This window comes from Bactrocera tryoni, chromosome 1, assembly GCF_016617805.1.
Source record: "Bactrocera tryoni isolate S06 chromosome 1, CSIRO_BtryS06_freeze2, whole genome shotgun sequence".
Classification (NCBI taxonomy): Eukaryota; Metazoa; Arthropoda; class Insecta; order Diptera; family Tephritidae; genus Bactrocera; species Bactrocera tryoni.
The window spans coordinates 31,607,215-31,630,340 of NC_052499.1; the positions used below are offsets into that span (position 1 = coordinate 31,607,215).

The 23,126-nt window shown below is 36.8% G+C and overlaps 2 protein-coding genes and 1 long non-coding RNA gene across 5 annotated transcripts; 2 read left to right on the forward strand and 1 right to left on the reverse strand.

Moving 5' to 3' along the window:
• The first annotated feature begins 485 nt into the window (after positions 1–485).
• Positions 486–2,594, forward strand: LOC120766801 (alpha-1,2-mannosyltransferase ALG9). Of its 3 annotated transcripts, XM_040092506.1 has the most exons (5): positions 486–634; positions 686–1,054; positions 1,121–1,188; positions 1,252–1,598; positions 1,658–2,594. In XM_040092506.1, the coding sequence occupies exons 1-5, from the start codon at positions 516–518 to the stop codon at positions 2,525–2,527; spliced, it is 1,773 nt and encodes a 590-aa protein (XP_039948440.1). In that variant the 5' UTR covers positions 486–515; the 3' UTR covers positions 2,528–2,594. The 3 variants fall into 3 exon arrangements, with proteins under 3 accessions (XP_039948440.1, XP_039948439.1, XP_039948441.1); XM_040092505.1 differs by having other exon boundaries at positions 1,121–1,598; XM_040092507.1 differs by having other exon boundaries at positions 489–634; positions 706–1,054; positions 1,121–1,598.
• Positions 2,595–8,010: 5,416 nt separating this feature from the next.
• LOC120766921 lies at positions 8,011–9,091 on the forward strand. The gene is made up of 2 exons (XR_005704630.1): positions 8,011–8,123; positions 8,223–9,091. It is a non-coding gene; the product is annotated as an uncharacterized LOC120766921 (long non-coding RNA).
• A 461-nt stretch (positions 9,092–9,552) lies between these two features.
• Positions 9,553–15,201, reverse strand: LOC120766618. The gene is made up of 4 exons (XM_040092229.1): positions 15,139–15,201; positions 14,830–15,082; positions 14,629–14,759; positions 9,553–9,560 (listed from the first exon to the last, which is right to left on the reverse strand). Exons 1-4 carry the CDS (start codon positions 15,140–15,142, stop codon positions 9,553–9,555), a joined length of 396 nt encoding a protein of 131 aa, XP_039948163.1. The 5' UTR covers positions 15,143–15,201.
• Between the last annotated feature and the right edge of the window lie 7,925 nt (positions 15,202–23,126).

Sequence of the window (23,126 nt, forward strand, 5' to 3'; positions counted from 1 at the left end):
CAGCTGGTTTTTGCAGGTTTGCATACACAAACATTTAAAATGGTCCTATTTTCTTATGCCCCGGTTAGACAGCATACAAAATGTTGCAATAGATTCGAGGTTAGTTTGTTCAATCTTTTGAATAATTTATAATTCATGGAAACCTTATATAACCAAGTATTGGATACAAATATTGTTTGCAGAATATTTCATATTGTTTTTTAAATATAATTGCATTCTAACCTAACTACTTACCAAGTTTTATTTATGTAATTTTTTTATACTGACTGAACAACTTAACTGGTAACACAATTGTTTAGAATTTCTTTACTTTGAACAAAACATATTGAAGAGAGAATAACATCTATTTACTCCTTATGAATATATTATAAAATACTATTAAGAATTCAATAATGAACACTATAGCTGTACGAGTACTACCCCTTCTTCTTTCGGACAGAAAAACAGATATGTTAGTTTATTAAAAATACACCCTGTTATTTTGTCAGATGAATTTTATATCGTATTAACTAGTCATGGCCCCACCGGCTGCACGGCTGCGATATAACGCAAATAAATCCGATAATGGAGTTGTTCTTACAAAAAAGCCACCTAAAAAACTTCACAACAACCAGAGAAAAGAAACTAAAAAAAGGTATATCAGTTTTTGAAAACAGATAGCTTTATATATATGACTTACTTACAGTGCCAATGGGTTTAAAATAGGAACTCCTGTGATTGCAGATGCAAAGACTTCTATGATACCGAGCGTTGAAACAGCTTTTAAGACGTTAATTAGCGCAAGATTATGCAGTGCTATTTGGGCATATATAGCTGATTGCGATGAGACGTTTAATTATTGGGAACCACTACATTACATCATTAAGGGACATGGATTGCAAACATGGGAATATAGTCCTGAGTTTGCTTTACGTTCTTATACGTATCTACTAGTACAAGGAGTACCAGGCTGGATATATCACAAATTATTTAATCCAAGTCCCATACTTATCTTTTATATGATACGATGTATGTTAGGATTTGGGTGCGCTGTTATGGAACGTTTCATGTACAAGTAAGATTAATTTGTTTTTACGCAGAAATGTAACCGTTGAAAATTGTAAAACTTCAATGAATTTAGGTCTATTTGTCAAGAATTCGGTATACATATAGGACGATTATGGCTGATATTTCAACTTTTTAGTGTGGGTATGTTTGTATCTAGCACCGCATTGCTCCCATCTTCCTTCTCAATGTACTTTGGTTGTGCAGCTCTTGCCGCTTGGTGGCAACTGAACTATAGCCTTGCAATATTTTTCATTGCCATTTCTACACTTCTTGGTTGGCCTTTTGGAGGTTTGATAGGACTACCTATAGCTGCGGATATACTTTGGAGGAAACAATTGTGGAAAACATTTTTAACATGGACGGTCATTAGTGCAATTACCATCGGTATACCGATGGTTATTATTGACAGCACCTATTACAGGAAATTAGTTATAGCTCCTATAAATCTTGTGATTTATAACGTTTTCACCAGCCATGGACCGAACATTTTTGGCACTGAACCATTAAAATATTATTTAATTAACGGATTTTTGAACTTTAACATCGTCTGGGTAAGTGGTGTGAAAAGCTAACTCCAAGTATATTATGTAATATAAAATAACTATTTCAGCTTTTTTGCCTTGTTACTCCGATAGCACTGGTAATTGATCACTTTGTGGTGCCAGCAAAGCACAAATCAACACTTAATTTCCCACGATATTTGTCATTGGCACCACTTTATCTATGGCTCTTGGTGTTTTTTCCACAACCCCACAAAGAAGAACGTTTCCTTTTTCCAATTTATCCCATGATCACATTATGCGGCGCAATTACTGTGGATGTGTTTCAACGTCTTTTTTATCGGATAAAATATTTAATATTAAACAGTAAAATAGCGGTGGGTTCCCATTATTTGGATCACACTATGTTTATAGCTATTTCTGTAATGCTTTTAAGTACGATATTGGGTTTGTCGAGAGTTTTTTCTTTATATAGAAACTATCATGCACCGATGGACATCTTTATGGAATTAAATCAGTTTGCGACTTCACAGGAATATCGAAGTGATAAAATATATAATGTTTGCATTGGAAAAGACTGGCATCGTTATCCCGGAAGTTTCTTTCTGCCACCGAATAATTTCCGTTTACGCTTTTTAAAATCAGAGTTTCGAGGCATGCTACCATTTTACTATGCTGATGGTGAAAATGCTACACATGTATTACATCCATATTTTAATGACAAGAATAAGGAAGACGAAAGATCTTATTTTAATTACAATAATTGCGACTTTCTAGTCTATTTTGATGAAGGAAAATATACAGACCTGGAACCTAATTACTCTAAACTTTTCAAAGAGTGGACGACATACAAAACTCTACCTTTTCTTATACAAGAAAGTTCTCATAAACTCTTCAGAGCATTTTATATACCATTCCTTACAGATAGCTATACGACTTATGGCGATTTTAATTTATTAAAGCGTAAAAGACTAACGTAATTAATTGTTTACTTATTTTCACATCTATAAAAATTTACATAAGTTAATAAAGTCTATAACATATATACATACATTTATAAAAGTTGATCGAATGTCATGGACAGCTATTTAAAGCGATATTTTAAATCAAAATAATTTCGAATACTGCTTGCGATTACACCCTAGGAACTGAGCTTTGAGAGAGAGGAAGCGTAAAAATTAAAAAATTTATATTCTTCAACAAAAGGCATGCACGTTTCCTAAGGAAGGACATCAAGATACATCATGATATTGAATAGAGGATACCGTTCCCACGACGATCGGGTCTACGTAACCGGAACGAACCTGGATTTTTATGCGGCCAAGGACTATCAACATTGCAGAATTCTTGAAATACAACAACAACATCCTGTAAGATAGCGGCTTATATTAGCCTCGCATCAGATCATCTGCCATAACTATCTCCAGACCTACAGACTTTATTTCTATAGAAAACTGCACCTTTGTTAACATTAACAAAGCTGACTGTTGGCTTGACAGAATTTGCCGAGAACACCTTCTAATTCTGCTGTTACCATTTGCTTTATCTTGGCTGGAAGAATCACTAGCCTCCGTCCCAATTTTTCAGCCGAAGCAGTAGTTTTAGAAATTATCATCGCTCAAGGAATCTCAATTCGTAGAATCACCAATTGTTAATCAGCATAAGCGGAATGAGAAGAACTTGTAACCTCCTCACCGGTGTGAGTAAACTCTGGATTTCTCTCAAAGTATTGTTCAATCCGAACAGACAGTAGCCGGCAGTTTACACTGCAACCGATTAGGCTAGAAGCCGTGTTACTCGGCGGCTCGGTAAAATTCCGAAAGACTGCGCGATACTTACTTTCAACGATTAGGAGGTCCACAGTGTCATCAGTAAGGTGTAATTTAGATGGAAGTAAAATATCTAACCAAGATCCTAAACCTGTCTTTAACCATACCATCAACATAGTTCGTCGCCTACTTCAAAAAACACCCTATGAGAGGACGATCCTAGAAATGTTGGACTTGTCTAAAGTGTTTGACAACGACACAACTCTACTTGAAGACATCGAACTATCTGCGTTCCTTCCTGGTCTGAAGATCATAAACTAACTAACAACTCTAAGATTTTAAATGTTAAAACACGACTGTACTCTTTCAATCTGCAGACGACCGCGATTATTTCGAAAGTACATAGACACAATAAAATCCTATAGTCGATAGCAGGCAGCACCTGAAGAAAAGAGAAAGAAACGTTGGCGACTTAGAAGACAATCGACCAGTCGGTCATAAACTACATGGCAACGATATGGTCACCTGGATGTGTTGAAACGCATACCTACTAGAAAAATGCACTCGTATACCTCCAGATGTAATCCGTCAATCAACTGCGTAGTTAGGTCTGCATATTTTGGGTTAAGGGACATAATACGCTCCTCACCAAGCAGTTTCTGTGATATGTTTTCACAGAAATTATCCCTGCAGTCGTCTGCATTAAGAGGAGCCGTCTCATCTTACACCCTTCTCCTTACGGGCCATTTCCGTGAAAACAGCACGATTTCTGATCCTTTCGTTATATAACTTCGATGACAGCCAACATAAAGACCAAAATTTTTACATTGTGCACTTTCGGAATTTTAACTTCATCAAAAAAAGTGTTGAGGTCTATACTATATTCCTTCTTCTCGTTGGTGAATAAATTCGCTAAGAATTTAGTAGGGGTGAGTTTTAGACAACTTGCCCATGGCATCGATTCCAGTGCCCGACGTCAATGTCGTAAAATCATCAAATCATTAGCGTACGAAGTAACGGAAATCCACCCTATGATGTAGAAGGAAGTTTCGTTATATAGAAATTAAACAGTAGCGGAGAGAGGGCATCACCCTACGGAATCTCTCCTTAATTCTTCTTCCCTTAGCATTTTGAAGTCAAAATAGTACGGATGATTTACAATCGCTCAGGTATTTCATATTTCTTCTTTTCAACCCTGAAGGAATTTTTTCAGGATTTTGGCCTTTTCATTACTTCCTAGTAGCGTTATGTGATTGACAGTGTCAAAAGCTTTTGACAAGGTCAACTATGAAGTAGCCTACTAATAGTGCCCATACACGAGCACACAAGTGCGTTCGATCGGTATGAATTCGTTTGCCCATACACGACACACAAATCCATTTTGCGTTCGTTTTTCACAGAGTTAACATGTGCGACAGGCAAGCGGAACATTTCTTGGAATTTATTTCTAATGTAGCATTTTTATCTATTTCATTGTATTTCGTTAATAAGTTATTCCAACTTTTTTTTTCTTACACTATGTACATATATGTATGAGCGCTTAGGCAAAAAGCGAAAACTTTGAAGAGTGATTTCTCGGTTTTTCATTTTTACGATTATTCTTAATTGGCGGGCAGGATAGAAAAAAAACTAAACGTCGTATGGAATTAGGGCAAAGTTTACTAGAAGATAAATTCATAAAAAATATGATTCTCTTTGAATTTTTTGTTTCCAATAGAAATTGCGACCTGCATCCTGCCCGCCTGCTAAAAATGCACATGCGAGATGCATCGGGCAATTGCTTCCCAAAGGCAGAATATCAAAGATTTCGTATCCAAAAAATTTGTGAAAGATGTTCAAATATATAACTATAAAGCCTAGAAATTTCGCTTGAATCAATTATTTCTTTCCCTCCCAAAAAAATCCTCAAAAAAATCGATTTTTTGAAGCCTCGAAAGCAGGTTCTCCCCTTAACACTTGCCATTTTCCGCGATCTTCACTGTTCGGCGACATGAGAGAAATGAGATTTTGTGCGCCGACAACGCCATACACGATAAACATGTTCGCGACCCGATCGTAAAAAATCAAACAATTTCGCGAAAATGGATCGGTACGCGAACAAGCCCATACACGATAAACCGCAAGCGCACACATACCGATCGAACGCACTTGTGTGCTCGTGTATGGGCGCTTTAAGGCTACTATGTCGGTCCTCTCTCCGCACTTTAATTAAGGTCATGAGTTATCTAAGCCTTTATGATGCTTTTGATGACACGATGAACCCCCTCCTCGGTGAGAGCAAGTGGTGCACAATTGTTTGGCGTTTCGTGTAGCCGTCAGGAAAGTAACACGTATTTCTCAATTCTCGTCGAAGGGCGCAATATGAATTGTCGGCTAAAGTAGCTCGTGCGCGGAGACGCGACCATTGAATTGGATTTTTTTTTGGTTTGGGCAGGAATTTAACAGTAAGTAGTCTATCACTGTTGCTGTATGTTACACGGAATAGACAAGCGTTTTAAGGCCTGACAGATCTTAAGATGACTACATCCAATGCATGTAATGCACGTAACAGAGGTGCAATTTGGATGGAGACTTTTAATCCATATGCAGTAGAAAAACTCCTCCAAGCCCGGTATGGACTAAATGCCAGCACGGACCAGGACGATATAGAGCAGCTCGGCTGCTAGAAGTTACTCTAGCGGTAAAAAAAAAAACAATTTTTCATTTACCGATATAAACAGGGTTAGATCTTCGAAGTATCCCTTGGACGAATCCGTGTCCAAGACCTTTACAGCTATTTGCAATTAATGATTTTAATTTCTTTACACAATTTATTCGCGATTTGTACCTTTCTAATAGAAATCGATACTTTTTGCTGTCTAACTCGTGAGTGGGAATGTTTTACGAAATATTTCACAGAATTTTTATTTGAAAATGGAAATACTAATATGAATGGAAAACCAGTTTTTGCCCTTCGTACAGACAGCTACTCGATCAACGATAGGCGCGATTAATGATCAGTTGTTATACACCCAACTCTATTTTTACACGGTTTCTTCTTACACGAATTTGAAGTTACACGTTAGAAAAAAAAATTGTAAAAAATGTTTGATTTAGTACGGTTTCAAAATCACTATTTTGTAATTATGTTTGATTTTACCACACTTGGCACCATTGCTGAAATGAACATATGTAAATAGTAGTAACTGGGTAATCCCCTTATTCGATAACTCTTACCTACACATTCTGTTCGCATGGTATTTACATTGCTCAAATTAATACTTCCAGTGATGATACCGACTTTAGTCCAGTTCATCACAAACAATTGCGCTTGTTATCAATTAGCGACGAATAATTATATAGCTATGTAATAAAGGGTTGCAAGAATTAATTCACGCTATGAATGCAACAGAGAATTTATGAATTCATCTCATAACTCGGGTTGATCGCCGACGCTGAGTTGGAATTATGTGAATGCAGATACAGAGAAGACATTGTGAGTTGTTGTTTATCGCTAGCAGGTAGACTCAGCTCATTCCTCTCATAAACAAACCCAACTCACACTCATATCATCAACCAGCAGTGAATGCAAGGCGTTAGCGTTCGCTTAAAGAGCCCATACAAGAGCACACAAGTGCGTTCGATCGGTATGTGTGCGCTTGCGGTTTATCGTGTATGGCGGTGTCTGCGCACAAAATCTCATTTCTCTCGTGTCGCCGGACAGTGAAGATCGCGGACAATGGCAAGTGTTAAGGGGAGAACCTGCTTTCGAGGCTTCAAAAAATCGATTTTTTCGAGGATTATTTTGAGAGGGAAAGAAATAATTGATTCAAGCCAAACTTCTAGGTTTTATAGGTTTTATAGTTATATATTTGAACATCTTTCACAAATTTTTTGGATACGAAATCTTTGATATTCTGCCTTTGGGAAGCAATTGCCCGATGCATCTCGCATGTGCATTTTTAGGACGGCGGGCAGGATGCAGGTCGCAATTTCTATTGGAAACAAAAAATTCAAAGAGAATCATATTTTTTATGAATTTATCTTCTAGTAAACTTTGCCCTAATTCCATACGACGTTTAGTTTTTTTTTCTATCCTGCCCGCCAATTAAGAATAATCGTAAAAATGAGAAACCGAGAAATCACGCTTCAAAGTTTTCGTTTCTTGCCCAAGCGCTCATACATATATCTACTAGACGCTCGGCCACTTCCCTTCTAGCTTCGATAATATTTCGAACTCCCATCTATAACTTTGGGACATATTCTTAAATAATTTTTAAGAAAATTTAAGCAAAAAAAAAAAAAATCGATTGTTCGAAGCTTCTAAAGCAGGCTCCCCCCTTAATAAAGATTTCGTATCAGAATTTATTGATCTTATAAAAAATGAATTGGCAATTTGGCAAATGAAAAGTGATAAATATGAAAATAAAATTGAGAAAAATAAAAGTTGGAATAACTTATTAACGAAATACAAAGAAATAGATAAAAGTGCTACATTAGAAATAAATTCGAAGAAATGTTCCGCTTCCCTGTCGCACATGTTAACTCTGTGAAGAACGAACGCAAAATGGATTTGTGTGTCGTGTATGGGCAAACGAATTCATACCGATCGAACGCACTTGTGTGCTCGTGTATGGGCACTTTTAGTAGTGGAATAGTGTGTGATCGTCACGAAATCATTGTTTCTCTCATTCTTTTAACAGAACAGGGTGCACCCATAGCCGTAGACGCTTAACCGAGACAGTTTATTAAATATTTAAATTCGTCATTTGTTTTGTGCATACGAAGATAAAAGGGGGTAAAATAGTTTTGGCATGGCATAATGGATGTAAGTAATTGAAATTCAGTGCAATTGTTTGCTAATATTTGCCATGTTGTAATACAATTTACACCTGTGTCTCTGTTTTACAAAAATATTTAACATTAGATGAATCTGCATCGTCAACCCAGTCGACGCCTGTACTAAGGCAGCAGATTAATGAAATTAAGGATAATATAGTGAAAGGCAAATATATGTACAGTGGTTATTGAAGCTAGAAAAGCAAGGTTTGGGAAATTTTTGGCAAGGTTGAAAATAGTGGCAGTTTGGTAAGAGATTTTGTTGCATGCAAAAATTGTAACAGCGTTTTGAAATTTATGAATAGCACGTCTAACCTTGTGAAACATAAATGCTATAAAAATTTAAAAAACCGTTCGGATAACCCAAAGATATTAGTGGACAACGACACAAAAAAAATGTTGCTGATACGTTCACTGAATGGGTCACTAAAAATTACAGACCATTCAAGATGATCGAAGATGCAGGACTGAAAAAATATACGGATCTCTAATACCTTCAATTGGAGCTAAGTATGAGTCGATGTAGATACTGATCAACTATTACCTCATCCAACAACGATATCCCGAAACAGAGACAATCTATACAATATAACCCACGATTCCTTAAAATTAGAACTAAGTGAACTTAGTACCTTTGGACTTAACTCAGATTTATGGACCGATAATTATTTAAAACAATCGTTTTTGTCTATGACTATTCACTATATAAAAAGCGGAAAAATTGGAATGAAGCTTATTGCTTTTCGATCAATGGATTTTGAATCTTGTAGCAGTAAGTATTTGTTGAAACGGTATATACTTATTTGCAGATATGTATGTATGTGCACGTACTATATGTGGTGTCAAGTACAACAATTTGTTGTAATTTCAAGAAATGTTTACCACAATTGCACACTAATATTTCAGTGCTCGCAGCTGTACATACGTATTTTCAAATCAAACTTGATATTTCGTAGGTTGATGCATTCGAGCTTTCAGGCAACAACAAAATACATGGGATTTTCACATGAGGCTACCTGTTCAATATGCCTTGATACCATGTATATATTTTTTTTAATTTTTAGTTTTTCATTATACTTGCGAAAGTTTCATATTTAAAAACGAAGTGTGACTTTATTTAATATAGGGGAAAAAATTATACAAAAAGTAAAGGCGGCAATGAAGGAGTTTGATTATAGTCTTGATTGCAATCTTTTCAAAGCAATTGGATCGATATTATAAACATTTTACAGATAAAAAGTCAAACCCATAGAATAAGTAACATCAGCTTAAATACTTTAACAGATATAATAAATATTTTGAAAAAGTTCGAAGAAACATCAAAAGAATTAGAAGGAGATAACTACCCTACTTTAAATTTAGTTATTGTGCATGTTTACTTTTTAAAACGAATATGTGAAACAAATAGCGATGATGATTCAGAATGCTAAAAATCGTTAAAAATTAAACTCAGCACATTGATAAATGATGTCGTAATTAAAAACTTAACAATTTTTCACAAAATTGCTTTGTTTTTGTTTCCACCGACTAATAAATTGTTACAGTTTACAAATGAAGAAAAAAATTATATAAAACTACATTGCAAAAACATGCTAGAAGCATTGGTTTTTGAGCAAGATCAAAACAATAACGAAAGTAGTCAATTAAATTCTCTCTCAAATAATAAGGAACAACTTTTCTCAGGATTTCTTCAGCCTTCAAATCCAACAAATAATCTTGATCGAGTTCAAAATGAATTACTATTATACGAAAATGTTAACGAAGTTATGCACGACAATTTTGACGTTTTATAATGGTAGGAATCAAATAAACTTAAATTTCCGTTACTTTTTAAATTAGTAGTGCCTCGTCTGAGAGAATATTCTCAAATGCCAAAAATTTACTTTCTGAAAAGCGTTGTGCTTTTGGGTCTAACCCTGTTACTGTAGGAAAAATCATGTTTTTACATACGAATATGTAAATTAATTAATTATTTCTAGAGTTTAAACTAATAAGAAACACATGTGCAACATTGAAAACGAATTTGATAATTATCTTTTCTAAATTTCTGAAGTCATTAATTCTTTAAATAAATTATTTTTAAGTTCAAAAAGACTGGTGAATGTTTTACACATTTTTTTTTAAATAAATGAATTATGCATATATTGTATATTTTTGTTAGATAAATGAATTGCTTCTTTTTTGTTTAAGTTTTTAATAGCGCAATTTTTTTAAGTTATATGAGACATTTTTATATTTTATTTTTTAGTACAAGAATTATGTGTATATTTTTTGTTGCACGAGTATACATAAGTGAATTTCTTTTTTATTTTATAGTTTAGAATACATAAAAATAAAAAATACATATGTATCCATGTATGGTATTTGATGCTTTTCATTACAATTTCATTTCATGATATATATAAGTTTCTCGTTAGTCGATATAAAGAGACTCGTACGTCGCACATACGTATGTTTTTTGGTTTTCCCTAATGTTTTTTTTTACGATTTATCGACAGTTTATTAGCATAATACATACATAGGTATATTTACACATGAGTTAATTGGACTGGAAATGAACGCGAATGTAACTAATAAAAATGTGATACTTTGGAACTAAAAGTTGCATGTATTTTGGGATTTAAAAACAGTTTTTTTTTTTCAATTGTTCCAAAGGACAGGTTTTAGTTCTAAAATATTTTTATTTTTTATAATATTTTGTTAAATCTATTAATCCCTAAATAAACTTCATGAAAAATTGCAATAAAATTTAATATTGGAAACATTTTTTTTATCCACATTCGTATGTAATTATCTATACGTATTTACATACTTGTTTCTAGTCGTGCAACTAGAATAACTCGAGTTAACAGTTGTTAATTCACACGAACATCATTCACTCAGCCAACATCCTTCTTGCACAGAATTAATTCACACCAACACAATGAATTGCTTTGGTAGACCAATTCTGCAGAGAGTGGATCGTTACTTGCGAGAGTGCTATGAGTTGAGCGAACTCGTTGTTGTTCTCACTAATGAGACTCGGTCCTTATTTTACCCCAAGCCTGTCCAACATACGGCCCCCGGGCCACCATCCGGCCCGCATAGGCCCTTCATCCGGCCCGCCATCTCTTATAGTCTTTGGGCATCCCAGTTGTATAGGCCTGAAACACGTGATGGATAAACTAGTGCAGACAGTTAATTTTATACGCGCAAGAGGGCTTAACCGCAGACAGTTCCAGGCTTTTCTGGCTGATGTCGGTTCAGATCACGAAGACATTGTATACTTTACTCGCGTTCACTGGCTCAGCAGAGCAGCCACACTAAAGCGATTCTATTCCCTGCTGGACGACTTAAAGATTTTTCTTGGCAACAAAGACCAAGAAATTACTTTCCTTACTGATGAGGAGTGGTTGGCTGATCCGGCTTTCCTGGTTGATATAACTAAATATCTTTCTGATCTTAACTTAAAACTACAAGGGAAACTATGCACACAGTTATACGAACACGTTCTAGCTTTCACAAAAAAGCTTTTATTGTTGGAAAAGCAGCTGGAACAAAAGCAGTTGATTCATTGGGAGACCTTATCTACAAAAAAGCAAGATACCCTGGATTTTGACAAGTACGTGTTGATGTTATAAAGATTAAGGAACGAGTTTGACGACAGATTCGCAGACATTAAATCACAAACTCCCTGCATGAAAGTATTTCAAAATCCATTTGATGTTGAAATTGAAGGCGCTGCGCAGAGTTTACAGCTGGAGTTAATAGAATTGCAAAGCAGCTCTCATCTAAAAACAGCATATAATAATTGTCTTCTAACCTTAATTGAATTTTACAAAAAGTATATTACACCCAGACAATACCCAAACCTTACTAACCTGGCTATTCAACATATTCCTTTATTTGGTAGTACATATGTTTGCGAGCAGCTGTTTTCTCGCATGAAATTTAACAAATCAAAAACCAGATCATCTTTATTAGATAGCCATCTTAAAGGCATTTTGCGCATAGCCACTTCTAAAACTCCAGCTCACATAGATGCGCTGTGCAAACAGAAAAATTTTCAGACATCTCATTAATTAGATTTTAAGAATAAGAATATCTTTATATGCTAAGGCCATAGTTACATTAATAGTAATATATTAAGATTTATGTGATGTTGCTTATTATAAATAAATAAATATACCAAAACTGAAGGTCATTTTATTTTTTTTTTGGCCCGCTAGGGTTATGAAAATGCTAAACCTGGCCCTTCACAAAATTATGTTGGACGGGCCTGTTTTACCCAAACATTAGAATTAATTTTTACGTTGTGTGAGTGAGTGCAAGTTGAAATTTTTGGACAGTGACTCAAAGGTTGTTTTTTGCGTATTCATGCAGCCCTTTACTATGTAAATATTTTTTCTTCATTTCTATTCTAATTTTGGCTGGGATTTAGAATAGCATTCCCGGATTTCGGGAATAAAATGGGTATCACTGGAAAGGTGACGTTCTCCAGATCTCGAAAATATATACATTTAGTTGCCGCTGACTTATAGTTTTAAAGATATTTGCATTTAAAGTTGAAAAATTTATAACTTTTACATTGGTAATTTGTATATTGTGAACAACTTTTTCACTTATATTATGCACTTTTCACTTACTAACACTTCACTATAACGTTTCTGTATATTAATTTTTTTAATAATTTTGCTCGGCGCTCCAAAAAAAAAATAACCATGGCAACCCTTTTCTTATTGTGCAAATGCAGAGAATTGTAACTAAAATAAAATAATTAAAATAAAGCTTTATTCACAACAAATATTAAAAAAATTATAATACAGAAACGTTATAGTGAAGTGTTAGTAAGGGAAAAGTGCATAATATAAGTGAAAAAGTTGTTCACAATATACAAATTACCAATGTAAAAGTTATAAATTTTTCAACTTTAAATGCAAATATCTTTAAAACTATAAGTCAGCGGCAACTAAATGTATATATTTTCGTGATCTGGAGAATGCCACCTTTCCAGTGACACCCATTTTATCCCCGAAATCCGGGGATGCTATTCTAAATTTTACCCCTAATTTTTCTGGATTAACAGATTTCTTTTGGTTTTGCTTGCCCTACTAATTTTTCACTTGTATGAAATTTTAAGTTTAATGCTCAAAATGCCATATGAACATAAAATTTGTAGGCATATCTGAAATTTTATAGTTTTCAACTTTTTTTTATCTTACACGGTTTTCAGATGAAATGGAACGTATCCCCCATTTTACTATAGGAAACGCCTCGGTTTCTTTTTACACGGATTTCTGAGGAACGTTTCTACGGTGTAAGAAAAGAGTTGGGTGTACTTCCTTGTGTATTTTTTCTGATGATTAAAATTCATCATCTGATTGATTGCTATTTTATCAATGCACACAACCAAATTTACAACAAATTGGACAACAACCGGCAGAGTTAAACATAGCCAAATTTACAGTTCCAACTCAAGAATGATGAAACAAGATTGCGCAATGGCGAGTTCAAATTTTGTTCGTTCTGCGCATCTAAGTCACGGTTGACCAACGTACAATCAGTTGATTTTCAGTTTGTTTTTCTTTGCAATAAGAAGCAATTTTGTATTGCAGGCATACAAAAACATGAATATAATTAAAAGTTAACATCAATATAAGTGAATATTAATAAAAGATATCAATATAAGTGAATATTTTATAGTGAACATTTACCTACATATTCATTTAATTGTATTTTCATTGTATTATTTAATTTTGTCTCTTTGCTGTGTTTGTTTCAACCATATACATTTATGCAAATAAAAACATTGAATATTTTGTGACCAAGTATCAATTTATTGTCTTATTTAATTTTCTTTTTTTGCTATACATATGTATGTTCAATTAAGCTTTTATTTAAGGAACGAATCCTAAAATACATTCTAGCTATGAAAAACAATTATTTTACTTTCGAGCTACCATTTACAAAATTACTTAAATCTAAGTGCTTCTGGGCGTAATTTGTACATACATAGTACATATATGCAAATCAGTACCATTTACATCGTCAAATACTGCTTGCAAGGCTCTCATATGCTCCATTAACATATCTGCTGGTTTTGAGAGTCCTCCTTCAGAAAGGTGATCCACCCTAGTATAAGACGAACAATTTTCTGAATTGCCAACAATTTCGAGGTTGTCTTTACCGAGTTTGTGGCAGATATATCCTGCCAAATTCTCAAGTCCGTCGTTGTTGAGAATCTCCAAGTCATCATTTTTTTCAATTGGGTCAGTGGAATTTAGATCAACTGACACACGTTGAAAAATATTACCTGTAAAAATATAATAAACATACATACATGCGTATAAATAAATGAAATAAATTGTTAGTTAAGATTATTATTGTAATTAGGATAAGAAACAGTGCAAAAACTTAGTTTGTATGTTAGTACATATTTGCATTTGTTAACATCAATACATTTTTATATAAGAATGTTTTCTGCAGTTTTAGGTTTATAATATAATTTAAAATGCAGCTAAGTTTTTGCTCCAAATTATTTCTGTGGAATTCCGAGGTTTTAATGGAAATCCTAAGGCGTTTAATTTCTGCTGACTGCTCGTTTTTGCACTTATTCAAAGTTCTAACAACACTATTCAGCCTTTGTCTAAAAAGAATAAGAAATACACATACTTATGTAAGAAAAAGATACTTCATCAATATCAATTAGGACTAACATTTCTGTTTCCAAATGCAGTATTTTCTCGGCTTTCTCATCGATGACCTCCTCTCCTGCAGTTTGAGGTGCCTCTCCAACCTCGTTTTCTTGAATTACTTCAACAGGGGCGGTATTCTTCAACATTGTTGTTAACATCTCTTTTTTGGAATGAGACTCCATCCTTTTCTGCCGTTCATTAGCCTCTGCAGGAGCAGTGGTTAACGTGGGAAAAGCGCTAGGCAGTAACTTAGTTGGATTCCGCGAACTTAAACCTGCAAGAGTGTTTGTTATAAAAGTAAAATTATTGTAATCAAAATGCTATAATTACCCATTTCAAACTGCAAGTTGCATTAATTTTGTCCGTACGACGACAAAAATTATCCATTGTTTTACCACTGTTTTATCTTTAGGGAAATGGAAAAAACTCCATTTCGTAGCACAATTTTTACCATTATTATTATTGCACCCAACACTGTGCAACTCATTTTAAAAAATATAAAATTTAACAATTAATACAACACTTGAAAACACAATTCGAATTCACTTTAAAAAGCGCGGGCGAATAATAAGTCAACCGTGACGTCAGCTGACTGAAAGCAAACATGCGCATTGCGCAATCCTGTTTTTATCATTCTTGGTTCCAACTCGATTTCAGTTCGGTTAAGAATTAATGTAGTAAAACAAGAATTTTATTTGGTATGTGAAATCGATCTAAATTAGCGCTTTAATTGAGCGAAGACCTGTTAATTGATCAATTAACTCCTCTGCGAAAAAGCTATAACACCGAATATTGTGGGGTTTGTCGTCATTGATTTTGGTATTAAATTCCGAATTAAAACTCATTTGTCCAGTTGGTTTAGGCATTTCGGAGAGTACAGTGTTAGGTTTCTTACAGTAACGAGAGGAGATCATTAGTTTCAATGGTTGGTAAACTGTATGTATGATAAGTTTATACTATGTCAAGAGCTAAAGAAATATTTTTTCCAATGATGGATTGTGGTTAATTTCGCTATCTGAAGTAAGTATAGATGATATACATACATGATAAGAGGATATAGATGATATACATAAGAGGGTATGTAACCCTATACATAGTATATCTGCTAGATGCTCGGTCACTATTTCCCTTCTAGCTTCGATAATATTTCGAATTCCCATCTATAACTTTGGGACATATTCTTAGATAATTTTTAAAGAGATTTAAGCAAAAAAAATCGTTTGTTTAAAGCAGTGGTTCCCAAACATATTTTGTCTACCGCCCACTTAGAGAATAAATATTTTTTTAGCGCCCCCATTTTTTCACCTATTTAAAAACCACTATAACTTCAAATTAATTATTGTGGCCTATATAAGTATGTATATTAACGGAGAATTCTAAACGAAACTTTTACTATAACCAGCAACTTGAAACCTAAGCGCAGTAGGTAACATACAACGGCGCTTAGGTCTCAAGTTAACTCTTACGGGCTCCACCTGGCAATAAGAATGATTATTGAAGCACAACTTTATAGTATTAAAACAGAGAATACTTTATTAAAAATAAAACTAAAATAATCGATACATATATAAAAACTAATGTGAAGGATGAATCTGATGCTGTTTAATAATTTTGTTAATATCAGGTTCCAATTTACTCAAGAACAGTCGCAAGTCGCCATGTTCGGTAACAAGCAAACGATTTCTATTTTTAGTAAGCAGTGTTGTCACAGCACTAAATCCACGTTCACACAAATATGACGATGGGAATGCTATCAAGAATCGTTGAACGATTGACCACAGTCCAGGGTACAATTGCGAGATCGGTTTTTGTAGCCAAAATTCTTGGTAACCATTTTTGAACTTGATTTTTATTTCCTCGTTTGTTGTCAATTCTATAAGTTCTTCTTCCAGCTGAGGTGACACCCAGTCTGGTATTTCCAAGTTCAAAATGTCCTGGTATCGTTCGGTGAAGTCAATGTGGAGGTTTTCCAAATGTTGGCAGTAGGCAAACAATTCGTCGTTACTGCATGATACTGATAAATTCGGAAAATTGTGAAACTCACGTCTGCTCAGATTCTTTTTGTGTAGAAGCAGTTTGGCTGCGAAAGCAGCAACGACGTTTTTTATTTTAATTAAATTTAGTTCACCGCCTTGCAGTTGGAGATTCATGTCGTTAAACAATTTATACAGATCTGTCATGTAAGCTATATCAGTCTTGGATGTTATGAGCTTGTCTTGAAATTCTGTATCTTTAGTTTCCAAAAACTCTATAACAGAGTCAAACAGGTTGTAGAACCGAGTCAGACAATTGCCTCTTGATAGCCAACGAACTTCGGTATGAAACAACAAACGATTGAAATCCTCGTCATTAGAAACACAAAGCTGATGAAATAATCTATCGTTCAAAGAGCTGTTGCGGATTTTATTGACTGCTTTGATGACATATTGCAGTGATTGAAATAGTTTTTCACTTAAGTTTCTAGCAACTTAATGTTGTCTATGAATAACGCAATGTACACCGAGGACATCTGGAATTTTATTTTTTAAGTACGCTATGAAGCCTTTATGGCACCCTGTGATTGCCGGAGCGCCATCCGTAGCAACTGAAATAATATTTTTCAAAGGAATTTCTTTCTCATCGCAAAACTTTTCCAATATATTGAATATGATTTTGCCTTTTGTATCGGTCTCCAAATTTCTATCAAATAATAGTTCTTCACATATTTTCTCATCTTTAATAAAGCTCACGTAAGACAACAACAATGCTTCATTAGTTGGTAAAGTGGACTCATCCAGCTGAATTGAAAATTGACTTGACCTCAGGTGATCGTACAATGATTCTTCAATGTTTTCAGCCATTTCATCAATTCGTTTTTGCACAGAATTATTACCCAAAGGAATTTTTCGGAAAATATCTGCGCCCGGTTTATGAAGCACGGTAGTTATTACTTCATTTATTGCTGGCTTCTCCGATGTTATGTGGTTTGCCTTTTTGAGCAATTAACAAAGAGATATTGTACGAAGCTCGAAGTCCGTCATCATCTTGCTTAGTAGCCGCCGAAAATAGTTTTGCTACACTTGGTTGAGTATTATGCTTCTTCTCTAGGTCTTGAAAATATGCTACATTCTTGTCTCTCTCATCTGGATGCATTTTATTCAAATGATCTTGCAGTCTTGAAGGCTTCATTGCTTCATTCGAAAATGTTTTTAGACATAGAAGACACAAAGGCGAGTAAATAAGTTGCTGCTCAACGTTTCAGAAGGAATTACCGACCACTTTCACAATCGTTAAATAAAAAAAAAATGTTTTATTTAAAATGTACAATAATTTTATTTTAGGTATTAAATACAAAGTTACGTATGTTGGAAATTCAATTGTACGGAGCGGGGCGGATACAGTTTCCAAACCGAGCGATAGCAGGAGACATCGACGTGGCGCCGCGTAGGATCGATACGTTGCAGCGCGGGGCATCAGTCGAAGACGAATATCGAAAGCGAACGGGTGTATTCGAGTGTTGACGTGCGATGATCGTCTGGTGCCTTGTTCAAATCCTTTTTTGTTGTGGTGACCCCTTGCTGGGTATGGTGATGTTCTCAACTGTGGTGTGATGTAGTGTCATCAGCTGTGGGGAATTCCGCTGTCGTAGTAGGGTGCGCCAGTTTTTCCCAGGTTGAGTGAGGTCCCCCCTCAACTTAACTCATTTAAACATCCTGGGTCCCGTAGGCGAATATTTTGCCTAGTGTTACGCTTTTATATTGTTGCATGTATTTCCGCGTACATGCTATAAATGTTGAAAACGTGTTTGGTTTTAAACATAGTATTTGGAATGTATCATAATTGCTTTAACGTGTATACAATAAGAAACTTTATTTTTGCGGATTTATGGGTTTGTAATTACCAGTTAGTGGAGGGTGGAGTAATGTGTAGAAGTTCACGCAAGTGAGGAAAGTTCTCTGATCGCCATTCACTTGGGAGTGGCCAGAAACGATTCTTTTACATATGACTCAAGCAGCTCACTACTTCCGGTCTTTGACCAAGTATCCTCTGGGTAGCCTAAGAACATCCGTTCGAAGGCGAGCTAATGTGAGAAGGCGAAACATTCCCTACATAGGGTTGTGCGCTGGGCTTGGGACCCGCCACGTAAAAAACAATACCAATGAAAAAGTTTAAACAGCCTCGGATGAGAGACCCCCCTTTTGATGACGACCATGGCAAACGAAATAAGGACTACGATTTAAGGGCATGCACCCGGAATGTCCGGTCCATTAATTGGGAAGGTGCCGCTGCCCAGCTGGTTGATGACCTCGTGAAAATAAAGGCTGACATCACCGCCGTCCAAGAAATGCGATGGACGGGACAAGGACAAAGACGAGTAGGTCCTTGTGGCATTTACTACAGTGGCCATATAAAGGAGTGCAAGTTTGGTGTGGGATTCGTGGTGGGAGAGAGACTTCGTCGCCGAGTACTATCATTCACTCCGGTGAATGAACGTCTAGCTACAATCCGCATCAAAGCGAGGTTCTTCAACATATCGCTGATTTGCGCCCACGCCCCGACGGAAGAGAAGGACGATGTGACCAAAGATGCCTTTTATGAGTGCTTGGAGCAGACTTATGAGAGCTGCCCCCGCCACGATGTCAAAATCGTGCTTGGCGATTTTAACGCCAGGGTGGGCAAAGAAGGTATCTTTGGCACTACGGTCGGTAAATTCAGCCTCCACGATGAAACATCCCCAATTGGGTTGAGGCTGATCGACTTCGCCGGGGCCCGAAATATGGTTATCTGTAGTACTAGATTCCAGCATAAGAAGATTCAGCAAGCTAGCTGGCTGTCTCCGGATCGAAAAACTACCAACCAGATCGATCATGTTGTGATAGACGGAAGACACGTCTCCAGTGTTTTAGATGTGCGTGCGCTCCGAGGTCCTAACATCGACTCGGACCACTATCTTGTTGCAGTTAAGATTCGGACCCTCCTCTGTGCAGCAAAAAACGCACGCCAACAAACACAAGGAAGGTTCGACGTCGAGAAGCTGCAATCACAACAGACAGCCGAACGATTCTTTACTCGGCTTGCACTCCTGCTCTCTGAGAGCACTCGTCAACAACTCGGTATAAGGGAACTGTGGGACGGCATTTCAAACTCCTTACGTACAGCTGCAACCGAAACCATTGGTTTTCGGAAAGTGCAAAAGAACAGCTGGTATGACGAGGAGTGTCGTCTCGCAGCGGAGAGAAAACAGGCTGCCTACCTCGCAATGTTACGATCGACCACAACACGTGCGGGATAGGATAGATACCGAGAGTTGAAGAGGGAAGCGAGACGCATTTGTAGACAGAAAAAGAAGGAGGCCGAAATGCGTGAGTACGAAGAGCTTGATAAGCTGGCCGACAGGGGTAATGCTCGAAAATTCTACGAAAAAATGCGGCGGCTTACAGAAGGTTTCAAGACCGAAGCACACTCTTGTAGAACCCCCAAAGGTGATCTAGTCACCGATGCCCAGAGCATACTTAGATTATGGAGGGAACACTTCTCCAGCCTGCTGAATGGCAATGAATGCACAACACCAGGAGAAGGCGAACCCGATTCCCCAATCGATGACGATGGAGCAGACGTTCCATTACCCGACCATGAAGAAGTTCGAATAGCAATTGCCCGCCTGAAAAACAACAAAGCGGCAGGGGCCGACGGATTGCCGGCCGAGCTATTAAAACACATCATGCATCAGCTTCTTTGTAAAATATGATCGAACGAAAGCGTGCCCAACGATTGGAATTTAAGTGTGCTATGCCCAATCCATAAAAAAGGAGACCTCACAATCTGCGCCAACTACCGTGGGATTAGCCTCCTCAACATCGCATATAAAGTTCTATCGAGCGTATTGTGTGAAAGATTAAAGCCCACCGTCAACAAGCTGATTGGACCTTATCAGTGTGGCTTCAGACCTGGCAAATCAACAACCGACCAGATATTCACCATGCGCCAAATCTTGGAAAAGACCCGTGAAAGAAGAATCGACACACACCACCTCTTCGTCGATTTCAAAGCTGCTTTCGACAGCACGAAAAGGAGCTGCCTTTATGCCGCGATGTCTGAATTTGGTATCCCCGCAAAACTAATACGGCTGTGTAAACTGACGTTGAGTAAAACCAAAAGCTCCGTCAGGATCGGGAAGGACCTCTCCGAGCCGTTCGATACCAAACGAGGTTTCAGACAAGGCGATTCCCTATCGTGCGACTTTTTCAACCTGCTTTTGGAGAAAATAGTTCGAGCCGCAGAACTAAATAGAGAAGGTACCATCTTCTATAAGAGTGTACAGCTGTTGGCGTATGCCGATGATATTGATATCATCGGCCTCAACACCCGCGCCGTTAGTTCTGCTTTCTCCAGGCTGGACAAGGAAGCAAAAGAAATGGGTCTGGCAGTGAACGAGGGAAGACGAAATATCTCCTGTCATCAAACAAACAGTCGTCGCACTCGCGACTTGGCACTCACGTCACTGTTGACAGTCATAACTTTGAAGTTGTAGATAATTTCGTCTATCTTGGAAGCAGCGTAAACACCACCAACAATGTCAGCCTAAAAATCCAGCGCAGGATAACTCTTGCCAACAGCTGCTACTTTGGACTGAGTAGGCAATTGAGAAGCAAAGTCCTCTCTCGACAAACAAAAACCAAACTCTATAAGTCACTCATAATTCCCGTCCTGCTATATGGTGCAGAGGCTTGGACGATGTCAACAACTGATGAGTCGACGTTGCGAGTTTTCGAGAGAAAAGTTCTGCGAAAGATTTATGGTCCTTTGCGCGTTGGCCACGGCGAATATCGCATTCGATGGAACAATGAGCTGTACGAGATATACAATGACATTGACATAGTTCAGCGAATTAAAAGACAGCGGCTACGCTGGCTAGGTCATGTTGTCCGAATGGATGAAAACACTCCAGCTCTTAAAGTATTCGACGCTGTACCCGCCGGGGGAAGCAGAGGAAGAGGAAGACCTCCACTCCGTTGGAAGGACCAGGTGGAGAAGGACCTGGCTACGCTTGGAATATCCAATTGGCGCCACGTAGCGAAAAGAAGAAACGACTGGCGCGCTGTTGTTAACTCGTCCATAATCGCGTAAGCGGTGTCTACGCCAATTAAGAAGAAGAAGAATTACCAGTTAGTTGATATTTGCGGTTGTTTCTTTGATCGGTTTATTATTTGTGGTTTCATTTAAAATTTCTTTACCATCAGTGTGTTCATTATTTGCCTTTTCTGTGTTATCGGCTTTTAAAGATTATTAACTCCACGCCTTGCTCAGATATGGCCAGAATGGGTACTCCTTAGCCCTTACAATTAGAGGGATCTTGCGTGAGAGTGGCCGTGAATGGAGAACGGCTTCGATTAGTAGAGAATTCTCCACAATTAATTAATGCTTTGTATAGCTGATTCCCATAACCCACCCATATGAGAAGCAGTTGGATATGTGCGATAAGAGCGACCTTTGTCTTTTGTAAGTGTAGGTGCCAATAATGATAATGGCGTACCGGTCATTATATGATCGAGTAGTTGTGGCTTTAGAGAAGTCTTCACAATACCGATCTTCTAGAGTTTTGTTTGATATGGGGGAAGTTTCTTTAACTTTTGAAATTGCCTTAATTGTGAATTAAGGTATTTGTTTGTATATACTGGTAACTAGTTTTGTAACTAGTCCATTTTGTGTTTCGCTGTGCAGCGTTTGAAATTTTTGTGCCTTTGAGCAGCATGGTGTCTCTTGGCAAATTTTCGAATTTTGGGTTTCGTGATTTGCTTTTGCAGTTAAACCCTTGGTTCTTTTTGTAAAAGTGCTTCTTTGGAGTGAGATCGGATATCTGCTGTAATGAAGCATTGAATTGTGTCTTTTGTGACAATAGAAGCAATTATATTTGCTTTTGCAGTTTTTAAGATTGTGTGTATGGGACAAGCAGTTTGTACAGAGTCTTTTTGATCTGACAAAGTTGTTCCTTTCGTTAATATTTAATTTTTTAAACTTATCGCAAGTTTTAAGCTTATGCCCTCTTGTGCGTAGTTCGCATGACGTGTGTTTTTTCTGTTCGGACATGAACGAGTGCGTTTTGTGAAAGCTTTTGTTTAAATTTTTGTTGCTTCTAGCTTGGGTTCTATTGAAGCTTCTATTTTGGTCGTGTTTAATGATCTTAGTTTTGATTATTTTTTCTTCTAACCTTTCCGCAATTTCATATTGGGTGGTGAGAAAATCTTTCATTTGTTGCCACGTTGGGCACTTTTTTCGTGATGAGAGCGATTGCTCCCATAGAAGTAACGACTTTTCTGGTAATGCGGCGGTGCAAATGC

Excerpts from the sequence above, each read along its gene's own strand:
- LOC120766801 (XM_040092505.1), top strand. The coding sequence starts at position 516 with ATGGCCCCACCGGCTGCACGGCTGCGATATAACGCAAATAAATCCGAT. Across the intron at positions 635-685 it reads AGAAAAGAAACTAAAAAAAG|TGCCAATGGGTTTAAAATAG; the intron begins GTATATCAGTTT and ends ACTTACTTACAG. Across the intron at positions 1,599-1,657 it reads TGAACTTTAACATCGTCTGG|CTTTTTTGCCTTGTTACTCC; the intron begins GTAAGTGGTGTG and ends TAACTATTTCAG.
- LOC120766618 (XM_040092229.1), bottom strand. Across the intron at positions 14,760-14,829 it reads CTGCATTTGGAAACAGAAAT|ACAAAGGCTGAATAGTGTTG; the intron begins GTTAGTCCTAAT and ends TATTCTTTTTAG.